The sequence below is a fragment of the Rhinopithecus roxellana genome, chromosome 19 (assembly GCF_007565055.1).
Source record: "Rhinopithecus roxellana isolate Shanxi Qingling chromosome 19, ASM756505v1, whole genome shotgun sequence".
NCBI classification, from domain to species: Eukaryota; Metazoa; Chordata; class Mammalia; order Primates; family Cercopithecidae; genus Rhinopithecus; species Rhinopithecus roxellana.
Window position 1 is genome coordinate 62,854,386 of NC_044567.1, and position 12,077 is coordinate 62,866,462.

The 12,077-nt window shown below is 54.9% G+C and overlaps 1 protein-coding gene across 10 annotated transcripts in view; it reads right to left on the reverse strand.

Annotated features, from left to right (window-relative positions):
• The window catches only part of FBF1 (Fas binding factor 1), a 31,985-nt gene that overhangs the window by 11,375 nt on the left and 8,533 nt on the right, over positions 1–12,077 (reverse strand). For 9 of the 10 annotated variants that reach the window (XR_750567.2, XR_004055141.1, XR_004055140.1 and 6 more), the window contains 14 exons: positions 10,937–10,987; positions 8,980–9,121; positions 8,387–8,464; positions 7,684–7,803; positions 7,215–7,350; positions 6,943–7,076; positions 6,264–6,363; positions 4,306–4,764; positions 3,065–3,166; positions 2,638–2,726; positions 2,410–2,468; positions 1,400–1,555; positions 1,134–1,234; positions 794–1,000 (listed from right to left, as the gene is read on the reverse strand). Coding sequence is in view for 7 of the 10 variants with exons in the window: in XM_030923997.1 (XP_030779857.1) it covers positions 794–1,000; positions 1,134–1,234; positions 1,400–1,555; positions 2,410–2,468; positions 2,638–2,726; positions 3,065–3,166; positions 4,306–4,764; positions 6,264–6,363; positions 6,943–7,076; positions 7,215–7,350; positions 7,684–7,803; positions 8,387–8,464; positions 8,980–9,121; positions 10,937–10,987 (1,934 nt within the window). In the remaining 3 variants the exon portion in view is untranslated. The remainder of the gene's footprint in view (positions 1–793; positions 1,001–1,133; positions 1,235–1,399; positions 1,556–2,409; positions 2,469–2,637; positions 2,727–3,064; positions 3,167–4,305; positions 4,765–6,263; positions 6,364–6,942; positions 7,077–7,214; positions 7,351–7,683; positions 7,804–8,386; positions 8,465–8,979; positions 9,122–10,936; positions 10,988–12,077) is intronic. The other variant, XM_030923998.1, reaches the window with a different exon arrangement.

Below are 12,077 nucleotides of genomic sequence, written 5' to 3' on the forward strand. Positions count from 1 at the left end.
CGAGACCATCCTGGCTAATACGGTGAAACCCCGTCTCTACTAAAAAATACAAAAAACTAGCCGGGCAAGGTGGCGGGCGCCTGTAGTCCCAGCTACTCGGGAGGCTGAGGCAGGAGAATGGCGTAAACCCAGGGGGCGGAGCTTGCAGTGAGCTGAGATCCGGCCACTGCACTCCAGCCTGGGCGACAGAGCGAGACTCCGTCTCAAAAAAAAAAAAAAATTGTTTTTAGAGACAAGGTCTCACTGTGTTGCCCAGGCTGGTCTCAAACACCTGGCCTCAAGTGATCCTCCCACCTTGGCCTCCCAAAGTGCTGGGATTACAGGTGTAAGCCACTGTGCCCGGCCCCTGAGCAGTTTTAAAAGGCTGCCTCTGCCTTCATCAACCTGACTCCCTTAGGTAACTTTTCTTAGTTTCCTTCTCTTCTAGAAAGGCAACCCTATCAACATGGCAGGCACAACAGCGCAAGCCTTTCCCAGGTGGATCTTGTTTCTAGCCTCTACTGCGTGAGTGGATGATCTTGTGCTTAGACCCTGGGGGACTTGCTGCTGCCATGCCGTGCCTAAACAGCCTGTGGGTACCCCTCCTGCCTCTGTAAGAGCAGGTGGCACCCCTACCCATGGGTGTGATGAGTCAGTGTGCCCAGCCCTCAGTCCTCACTCACTGGACCAGGAGGGAAGGACCCGAACCCCTGTCCAAAGGCTGCTGAGTCACAGCGAAGGGTCTCATGGGGATGGCTCTCTTCCGGCTACTCCTTGCAAGCCCGCTCCCCAGCTGCCTGTCCCTGGGCCTCACCGCTGCAGCTCCTGGAGCCGCTGCATTTCCTGGTCCTTCTCCTGTGCTGTGGCCACCAAGCGCCGCTGGTGCTGGGCCGTGAGCTCAGCACGGGCCTGTTCAGCCTCCTGGCAGTGCGACAGATACCGAGCTGACAGCTCCTCGTTCTCTCTCCGGAGCCGCTCCTCCCGTTGCTGGTACGATGTTTCTAGCATCTTGATGCGGCTTCTGCCAACAGAACACCCAGCCATGGTGAGAGGAAGGCAGAGGGCTGCCACCTAAAAGCCTCTCCAGGCACACTGGGATAGCCTTTGGGGTCAGCGTGAGATCCAAGGCAGAGCTGGGGCCAGCACCAGGTTACCTGTGTGCACTCTCGATGAGCTCCAGGTCTGCCTGGTGCTGCTGCTGCAGACTCCCCAGCAGCAGCTCATGCTGGGCCCGTTCCAGCTCCAGCTTCCGCACCTAGAAGATGGCAGGAGGGCCAGTGACCAGGGAGGGGAGGCAGCTGTACTCCACGCTGCCCTGTGCCAACAGCCCCTCCTCCCTCATGGGGAAGCTTTCAGCCACTCTCAGTGTCCCCTCCCATCGCAACCCTGCCCCCAGCGCCAGTGGCCCCACTGCCCTTACCTGGGTCTCCAGCTCTGCCAGCCGGGCCTGGCTCTGTAGCAGTTTGGCCTGGAGCTCAGTGGTGCCGCTCTGAAGCTGCCCCTGTGCTGCCAGGAGCTGCTTCTTGTATTCTGTGCCTGGCAGCAGGCTCCGGACCAGGGACTCTGGGAGCAGGGGCTGGAGGAGAGGAAGAGAGGTGTTCCTGGTTAGGGAGGGGACAGGGGCCCAGCTGAGATCAGCTATCTCCTGGCCTGCTGCTCACTGGACCTCCCTGCATCTGATCTGTGGCTGCAGATGGGTCCAAGGCCTTGGAGAGTAAAAGTCACTGTGGCTAAGCAGTCCCCAGTGTACCTCCCCTTGCAGGTCTGGTCAGGAGCATGTCTCCCTCCACCGCCCCGGAACAGCTTCCTCCCCTGCATAGTCTCCGGCTTCCCAGACAAATGGCTGAGCCCCAGCAGAGTCTCTGCTATGACAAAAGCTGATGCTGGCTTTTCCTGTCAGGCCTGAAGCCCACATGCTGACACTAATCTGGTTCCCACAAGGTGTCCCCTACCCACCATCTCCCAGGGACACACTCCTGGGGGCCACACCTCCCAGGCCTACATGTCACAGGTGACTGCCACACATGGGAAACAGAGGCAGAGGTGTGGTGCGAGGATGGCAGGGGTGGAGGAGGCTTTCTTGACAGAACAGGACCCTGGGCCCTGCTTTCTGACTGCAGCATCCCAGCTCCCTGGCCTGGCTACTTCCTCAAACTCCTCACTGATGTAGGCAAATTAACACCCAGCTCTGCCTGGGAGCAGCGAGGCTAAAGATTCAGGCAAGTTCTGGTGGGGGGTGCCGGGGGAGCTGGCTGACGTCACATTTGTAAGAGCAGGTGGCACCTTTGTAAGAGCAGGTGGCACACACACAAAAAATATGTTTGACATATTTTTCGTGGCAGGTCATCAGGTCAAACTGTTGGTGTTGCCTCTGGGCATGGAGAATTGCTCCCTAGGCCCTGAGCTAGACCTGTCTGCCCACACCCCTACCTGGATGGGCATGGAAGGCTCTGTGGGTTCCTGGGTGCTCAGGAAACAGGTGGCAGGCTCTGAAACATCAACAGCAGAGAAATGAGCAGGAGGTCCAGGGCTCTGGGCCTGCGAGTGTCCAGGAGGGGCTGGTGTCACTCATGTCCCAGGGACCCCAAAGGAAGCTCAAAGCACCTCTTCCTCACCCAGGGTTAAACTGACAAACGAAGCAGAAAACAAAAAACAAACCAGTGGCCGAGAGGTCTTCAGGGGCTGGCCCTCTCTTTGGGGAACCTGTAGGGAGTGCTGAGGCAGCATGGTTCCGAGTCACAGGGGACCTGAGGACACAGGGATGGGGCATGGTGAGCAGCCTCTGTGTGGGACACGGGGATGGGGCAGGGTGAGCAGCCTCTGCGTGAGACACGGGAACGGGGCAGGGTGGGCAGCCTCTGTGTGGGACACGGGATGGGGCAGGGTGAGCAGCCTCTGTGTGGGACATGGGAACGGGGCAGGGTGGGCAGCCTCTGTGTGGGACACGGGGATGGGGCAGGGTGGGCAGCCTCTGTGTGAGGCATGGGGATGGGGCAGGGTGAGCAGCCTGTGTCCCTCTCTAAGGACAGAGGCCTGTGCTGCCCACCACGATCTCACTCCCACTCAGCCCACAGCCCAGGCCTACCCCGAGTCACCAGGCCTGACACACGGTCTTTCTTGTGCGGTTGTTCCGGAGCTCCCTCCAGCAGCTGCTTGCTCAAGTCCTTGTGTGCTGGTGACAGGTTGGCTGAGGAAAGGCAGCATTCAAGGTGAAAGTGACAGAAGGCCCAGGTCAGGCTGGATAAAGATGGGTCTCAGGACCGGCTTCACATGTGAAGCTCGTGGACGCCCTTCCTCCTGCTCCCATCATCCCATCTTGGGGCATTCTCTTCCCACATCTGAGCTCCTGCGATTTCAGGGTGTCTCTTCCCTTCAAGTACCCCCTTCCTGCCTCAGTGTCCACAGTGGCGCAGTGAATGGACACGGTCCAAGCAGTGACAATGGAAATGGTGTAGACGCTGGAGTCAAGTTCAAGTTCAGAGCCCTGTTCCAGCCCACTTAACTTGGCTCAGCTCTAGATTAAGGTTCTGCTCAGTCTTCCAAATCTGGCTGGCTCCCTTTCCCATTATTTCCACCTCTTTCTCGGCTCACAGGTCAGTGAAGAGACAGGCTCTCTTCTGTGTTGGCCTGAGCTTTCCCCTTGGCCTCAGGTCAAAGTCAAAACTGCCCTCCTGACATCAACCCCAGGACTGGGTGATGTCCCTGGGCTGCCATAAATTCCCCAGGTCACTACTCTGGGCTCTGGCCATAGCACATCTCACCACTTCCTCTGGACTCCCCCAGCCTGCCGGCCCCTTGTGCCTTCCTGCCCTCAGAGGTCACTCGCTATCCTGCCCCACGGAGAGGGGCTTCTCCAGGAGGTGCCTCTTGGCCACTGTGTCTCTTCTAATACTCTCAAAGAGCACAGGGACATTTCGTCTCACACACGCCATATTCACTTCAGTGGAGTCGGCAGAAGCACTAGTTGTTTGGACGCTGGGGCTTCCAGCCTGAGGGCGCTGTGACAGGGCAGTGGTGTGTCTGCCACCTCGGGTACCCTCTGTCTTCTGCCCGATCAAGTTAGCACCTGTCCCCATGGCGGTCAGGGCATGAATGTCAACAGCGCTCCTTCTTGGGTGTGTCCCTGGGGCAAGCCCGGGAGCCAGAGGCTCTCTCTGCAGTGCCCAAAAGGCAGAGTAGCAAAGCCAAGAAACGGCCTCTGTGCCCACACTGCCCTGCCTTGTTCCCCAACTCCCGACTGAGGCTGCAACAGGTGAAGGGGCAAAGGGGATCCTCAAGTCTGCAGCCAGTCCTCCCCCTACTAGCCACAGCAGCCCAAGCCCATACCTGCCAGAAGGGGGATGGCCCACTGTCCCCGCCAAACTCAGGCCCTCAGAGGCCCCAGCACGCTGCTCTCTGGCCAGGCCTTGGGACTTCTTCCGAGACAGGGTATGTCTCAGCCAGTCCTCCTCTTCCTCCTCCTTGGAGGCTCGCAGCTTGGAAGCCTGGCTGGCTTTGGCAGGGGACCCTGCCCCTTCGGTTGGTGGCTGTGCCCTGGAGGGGGGCAGCCCAGCTGGTGTGGAGTGCTGGCTCGCAGGAGCAGGCACCGAGGGCGTGGCAGGCACTGAGCTTTCCCGACGGGCCTCTCTGGTGGGTGAGGCAGGGAGCAGGTCCACGTCCTCGTCCTTGAGGCCTAGCCAGTCAGCTCCTCCCTTCCTGGGCTGGATGGGGCTGGAAGCAGCTGGAGGGCTCTGTTTGGAGCCTGGTTCTCCCTTGGGGTCTGGGCCACTGTCTGCTAAGAACCTACTTCAAAACAGAAAGGAGGGTGTCAGGCAGGGGAAGGAGCCAGTCCCAGTGGCCCCCTAGCAGCCTGTGGCTGGGCGGCACGATGCCCAGGGACCCTGCATGGTCAGCTGAGGCCCAGTAAGCAGTGGCTCCTGGACTGGCTTATGTGGCAGGCCACGTGCTGTCTGTAGAACAACGAAGTACAGAGATCTTGACTTCCATCACATGAACCAGGGACAGTTCTCCCCGCAGAGAACAGGAACATAATGAAATGACAGCCATGGGCACACAGGTCTAAAGAAAAATCAGGCCGAGCATGGTGGCTCACGCCTGTAATCCCAGAGTTGTGGGAGGCCAAGGTGGGCAGATCGCTTAAAGCCAGGAGTTCGAGACCAGCCTGGCCAACACAGTGAAACCCCATCTCTACTAAAAACACACAAAAAAAGCCAGGTGTGGTGGGGCGCGCCTGTAATCCCAGCTACTTGGGAGGCTGAGGCACAAGAACTGCTTGAACCTGGGAGGTGGAGGTTGCGGTAAGCAGAGATCATGCCACTGCGCTCCAGCCTGGGTGACAGAGTGAGACTCTGTCTAAAAAGAACAATAAATTGGATTAAGTGGTTTCCAGGTTTTCCAACAACAGTTACTTCATTTGTTCGGCCGTGGCCTTCATCTGTCACTGACCAGTGGCAGCAGGTACCCAGGGTTAAGAACATACTGGGTGTGGGAAGAAATGCCAGGATGCACAGAGCTATTCAGATAGAAAGAGGCTGAAGAAGCCAACCTGGCATAATAGGAACAACTGCTGAACCTGGGAAAGGATGAGAGGGGCTCCCGGCGCTGTTCTTACAACTTCTGAAGTGTTTTTTTGAAATGGAGTCTCACTCTATTGCATAGGCTGGAGTGCAGCGGTGCAATCTCAGCTCACCACAACCTCCACCTCTGGAGTTCAAGCTATTCTCCTGCCTCAGCCTTCAAAATCGAAAGTTTAAAATATATATTGGGAAAAAAAACTCCAGACTCAGAAAATCCTATCACTGCTTTAATTTTTTTTTGTAAACTGCGAGGATCACGCTGTCCGAATTGTCATGTCAGGTTCAACAGCAGAGTTCCTGGGAAGCAGGGTCTGAGATGCCACTGCAGAGGCCACTGTAGAGGTCTTGCTACCCATCGGGATGTATGTGCCTTGGGAAGACTGAGTGACATTACAGCCTTTTATGATTTCAGGGACTTTAGGTGGAGGCAGGCCTACCTGCTCCTTTCCTTCTGAGGCTGGGTGGGGCACTGGCGAACCTGAGCAGTGTCTGGGATGGGGGCTCCCACTGGGGCCGTCTCCACCACTCTGTCTGGGCTGGCGAGACCAGGCCATCTCCTGCTTCCTCCAGCACCCACAGAGCTGAGGGCCTTGTACCCTGTGGCCTCCCACACGAGACTCTTGGGTGGGACAGGGGCCAGCTGCAGGGGCCTATCTTCCCAGTGGACGATCTGTCTCAGAGGCCAGGCCTCCTGCAGGCCCCACTTACCTGACAGACTGCCTGCGGGACTGCCAGCCCTCAGAGGAGCCCACGGTGGGCTGATAGGCTCCAAAGGTGAAGTCCTCGTCTGCCCATGCATCTTCACTCTCTGTGAATTAAGGAGCCTGTGATCATGATCTGGAGTAGGGGAAACTGAGCTCATTTGCGGCTACAAAATTCTAACAACAGCTGAATTTGGTAGCTTGTTGTGTAAGACAAGCAGAGGGAAGCTGCTGTGAAGGGAGCACCTCAGGCACTGGCCAGAAAGATGCAGTGGCCTTGCAGTAGGCGGGCCCTGCCCCAGGATCCCTTGAGGTCAGGTCCAGCGAGCTGCGTGTGTCACAAGAACGATTCTCAGCAGACAGCCTGTGGGCCGATGCTTTGAGAAACACTGGCCAGAGCAGTGCTTTTCAGATGCAAGCTGCTACCCATGAGGGGGCCGAGAAACCAGCTTAATGTGTCACAGTCAGTGTGTTTCCAAATCAAACAGCATCTCAATCATAGACGACCGAGCACGAACAGTGGTCTCGGTAAGTATTATTACATGACGCTTTTGTCTCAGCTACAGACGTGTATAATTACATGTGTGTATCAGGATGTGAGGCTGATTTCTTATTACAGGTTGTAATGAAAGCCTGATCTAGAGGCCTCCCTCCCATCCTGTCGCGGCCCCCGCAAGCCTCCTTACCCTGTGGCCTCTGGTACTTCTTGTCTAGCTTGAACTCCCTGTGCTCCCCTGTGCCCGGGCAGGCCAGGAGTTTGGTGGCCGTGCCTCGACCCAGCAGCTCATCCAGCGTGGAGCGAGCAGGGCGAGGCCCTTCCCTGCAGGACGGGACACACGGCAGGAACGTGTGGGTATGAGGGGCTCTTGGGACCCCTGCAGTACCCGTCCACCAGCTTTTCCCTGAACCTGAAGCAACAGCCTAGGCAGCAGCCCGGCCTACTCAGAGGGATCCTTACTGGTCTCCCATCTGCCTCTTCTCTGCTTTGGGGCTGTCTCCAAACCCCAAGGTGGCCATGATGTCATCCCCATCGTCAAACAATTCTTCTCTTTTTCGGATGGGGGTGTCTCCAGGAGTTAGTGGAATAGAGGGACCTGAAAGACAGAACACCAAGGCCCAATGTCCACAGCCTTCTTGCCCTCAGCTGTGATATCTGAATGGGTTGGGGGATGGTTTCTCTGCACCTTTGGGTAGGACGACAGGCTTTAGACCTGCCCGGTCTGTCACGGGACCCAATTCCTCCAGCCTACTCTCAGACTCACACATCCTACCTCCCTATTCCTAAAGGCTGATGATCTCTTTGTACTGGACCTTACACCTCTGGTCCCCACCCGGGAGAGGCCTCTGGTTCTGCTCCAGAAAGGTTGGTTAGCCTGTTGCCAATAAAGCCTTCCTCCAGGATGGGAAATGAGCCCACTCCACCCTACCTTGATCTCTGACTGTGCTGGGGCTCTTGTCAGAAGCTGTTTTACTCTCTGTCACAGGCGGCTTCTTGGTGATTCCTTCTTCATCATAGGAGAGAAGTCCTGCCAACGGGTCTTCCAAGTCTCACAGCAGAAGGGAAAGCACAGGTCAGACCACAGCACTTAGTTGAGGAAAAGCAAGCCTGAACTGGGGAGCAGCGCTCAAGTCAAGACTTGTGGCTGCTCCAGTACATAAACAAGCCCCCTGGCATCTGGAGGGTGCGGCCTGGGGCAACAGGGACTCCAGAGGCCGGGCAAGGGGAGAGGGAGTCGGAGGGCGGCCCTGGGCTTACGGGGCCTGCTGCAGGCTTGCCCGTGGGGCCTCTGACTCTGCAGGCTGCAAGGCCTTCTGGAAATGTCCCTCAAGCATCAAAAGAGATATAAAATGTCCACACATTCATGACGGGAAAGGGGCTTCTTCCTATATTGGGGAAAATCTTCAGTTTGATGCCTGGCTTTAAGGTCTTTGCAAGTAAGTTCCCCAATATCTCAGCCAATACAATATAACTGGTCCCGACATGAATTCATGAGGAACTAAACCAGTGGCACCAGCACTCTGCTCCCCATGTGACATAGGCAGCAGCGGGGCCTCGGGCCAGAAAGTGTACCCAGGCTGCTCCACTCCCAAACCAGAGTGTCCCAGAGGCATGACAGGAGCCTATGATACCTTCAGAGGAAAACCTCCTGTTCTGATGCCCAGAGCTGCTGGGAGACGGAGGTGACTTCTTGGTGGATATGGCGCCCCCTGCAGGAAGCAGAGGGCAAGGTTGTAGGCCTGAGTCTCTCCTGGCCAAAGTCTTCCTCCCATACCATGGACTGGGACCTCTGGGATGGGGTACACTTCTTCCTGGGAAGCTGAGGGCTCATGGCCATGGGCACAGCCAAGGGAGGAGTCTCCAGTTCTCCCATGGGCTTCTGGTAGGGAAACGTGGTAGGAGCTACCTCCGCTCCCTCATCATGAGTCACTCCAGAGACATGGGTTCAGGAGAGGCACAGGCTACCATAGAGTTCTCCATTTTAACTCACACAGCTTCTCCAGGAGTTGCCCATGTTGGACCCAGAGGGCCTGGAACAGCTCGAGGAAGGGAGGAAACTCAAGCTGTCCCCTTACCCCACCACACACACTCACACACACGCACAACTGCTTCTTAACCTCTCCAGCTTGCACAGAGAAAACCCAAGGACACAAACACTTCCTACTAGCATCTTCCACATCCTCAAAGTCTCCCTAACAGATTCGAGGAGCCGTCTCTCATGTACCTTTCTCACTGGCTGCTGACCCCCCTGCAGGCTTGGGGTGGCTGGGCAGCTCTCCTTTCCCAGGGTCCTTTGCAGCTTTTTTGCTAGGGGCTGCATTAGACTTCTTCAGACCTAAGATATCAGCATCCATGCCGTCCAGGTCCTAGAAAACCAGGGAGGGAAGGCAGAGGATGATGTCTGATAAGGGGGTGAGGACTTCCACCCAAGAGAGATGGGCTGATGGCACCCCAGGGGCAGAATTGTGAGAAAACAAAGGAAAATGCAAAAACTATTGAGAAAAACAGTGAGTGAAGAAAGAAAATGGAACTAAAGGTAAGCAGGGTGGGGTGGAGTGCAGTCCAGCTCATGGTTCTGGGATGAGACTCAAAGTTAGCATCAAAAATTGAGTCAGAGGACTTGTGGGTTATGCCCAGGGATCCTAGGTGGCTGGTCTGGGGAAAAAAGCTTTCCTTTTTTTTCTTTTTTTAGACAGAATATTGGCCGGGCACAGTGGCTCATGCCTGTAATCCCAGCACTTTGGGCTGAGGTAGGTGGATCACCAGGTCAAGAAATCGAGACCATCCTGGTCAACATGGTGAAACCCTGTCTTTACTAAAAATACAAAATTTAGTTGGGCGTGGTGGTGCACGCCTGTAATCCCAGCTACTTGGGAGGCTGAGGTAGGAGAATCGCTTGACCCTGGGAGCTGGAGGTTGCAGTGAGCCGAGATCGCACGACTGCACTCCTGCCTAGGCAAGAGAGCAAAACTCCATCTCAAAAAAAAATAAAATAAATTAAAAATAAAACAAAGACAGAGTCTCACTCTGTCACCCAGGCTAGAGTGAAGTGGTGCAATCATAGCTCATTGCAGCCTCTAACTCCTGAGCTCAAGTGATCCACCTGCATCGGTCTCCCAAAGTGCTGGCATTACAGGAGTAAGCCACCATGCCAGGCTTTTTTTTTTTTTGAAGACAGAGTCTCACTCTGTCACCCAGGCTGAAGCGCAGTGGTGTGATCATAGCTCATTGCAGTCTCCAACTCCTAGGCTCAAGCGAGCCTACTGCTTCGACCTCCCAAAGTTCTGGGATTACAGGTGTGACTGACTGTGCCTGGCCTTTGAGGAGAAAGATTTCAAGATGAGGTTAAAGAAGCTGAATCTGGGCCGGGTGTGGTGCCTCATGCCTGTAATTTCATTATTTTGGGAGGCCCAGGTAAGAGAATCGCTTAAGGCCAGGAGTGTAAGGTTGCAATGAGATCACATCACTGCACTCAGTCTGGGTGATAGAATGAGACAGTGTCTCTAAAAAAAAAAAATACCAAAAAAACAAAAAAACACAACAAAAACAAGAGCCCCACAGGGCTGTAACCAAAAGCGTGGCCTTGTCCTAGGGACTCTGGTAAAATGGGTTAACTAAAAGGGACACAAACCCCCAAGCGTCAGACAGGAGGGTGCTGCTGGCTGGAAGGAGAGAGAGAACAAGGTGTCCTAGGCCAAGCTAGAGATTACGTCCTTACAAATTATTCAGAATCTGTGCCTTAAAAATCCATTGCAAAGACTGGTGCTGGGCTTGATCTGATGAGAAGACAGCAGTATTGAAGGGGGCTTGGCAGGGGATGTGGAGAGAAATATGGAGAAAAATTAAGAACAAGCATTACAGGAGACAGTTTCCCTAGAGGAGACAGTCCTCTAGGTGGAAGTGAGGGGACCCAGCTAGGTAGGCCTCCGAGTAGGGCTGGCCCCATTTCCCCAGAGGCCTGTGGCACCCTCCACTCTCTATATACCAGCAACACTGGTTGATACCCAGAAAGACGAGAAGGCCAACGGCTCACAGACGAGTTCCATGCTTGCACAAGGAAGGGCTCAGAAACACAGGTTGTAAAGGGAGAAATTAGAGGGAGAATGAAGCCTTGGTATAAAATATCATGACCCCACCCCACCCACCCCCAGTTCTAAGAATCGTGCAAGCTGTTTCCTTACCTTCATGCCCTGGAGCAGAGCCTGTGGGTCTGCCTCTGAGATACCTGAAACCTAAGTCCATAAGGAGGGTGAGGACACAGACTAGGAGGCACATTAGTCAAGGCCCCATAAAATTCAGGGTCCTGGCCCCTTGCTTCTATTAGGGCAGACGGCGCGTCAGGAGCTTACACAGCCAACGGAGCTTACACAGAAGGGTGGCTTTGTTCTCCTTGCTTGGGCTTGGCAGTTGTTTGAAGCCAAACCTGCCTGGTTGTAGAGACTCAGAAAGCACTGCCATTCCTGCCCCTTCCAACCGCAGAGAACCCTTCCATCCAGCATCGGAATTCTGCTACTTCCCACCCATGCCAATGGACAGCTATGGAGTTTATTAGGGGAAAGGAGCAACATCTAAGGCTCTAGCCGTTTCAGGGAGCTCTCCTTTCCACTCATCTTACTACAGGAAAGAGGATTCTGCTTTGAGTCACTCGGCAGCCCTTGGGCATTATTTTGCTTTAAAAACGAAGTGATGGCCGGGCACAGTGGCTCACGCCTGTAATCCCAGTACTTTGGGAGGCTGAGGTGGTTAGATCACTTGAGGTCAGGAGTTTGAGACCAGCCTGGTCAACATGGGGAAACCCCGTCTCTACTAAAAATACAAAATTACCTACTAAAAATACAAAAATTATTTTCTTTGGCTGGGCACAGTGGCTCAGACTGTAATCACAGTACTCTGAGAGACCGATACGGGCGGATCAAGAGGTCAGTTTGAGACTAGCTTGACCAACATGGTGAAACCCCACCTCTACTAAAAATACAAAAATTAGCCAGGCGTGGTGGTGGGTACCTGTAATCCCAGCTACTCAGGAGGCTGAAGCAGGAGAATTGCTTGAACCAGGAGGTGGAGATTGCAGTGAGCCAAGATCGCACCACTGTACTCCAGCCTGGTCAACAGAGGGAGACTCCGTCTCAAAATAAAAAAAAACAAACGACAAAAAAAATTAGCCAGTCATGGTGGCAGGCGCCTATAATTCCAGCTACTTGGGAGGTTGAGGCAGGAGAATTGCTTGACCCCGGGAGGTGGAGGTTGCAGTGAGCCAAGATCGCACCATTGCACTCTAGCCTGAGCAACAGAGCAAGACTCCATCTCAAAAAAAAAAAAAAA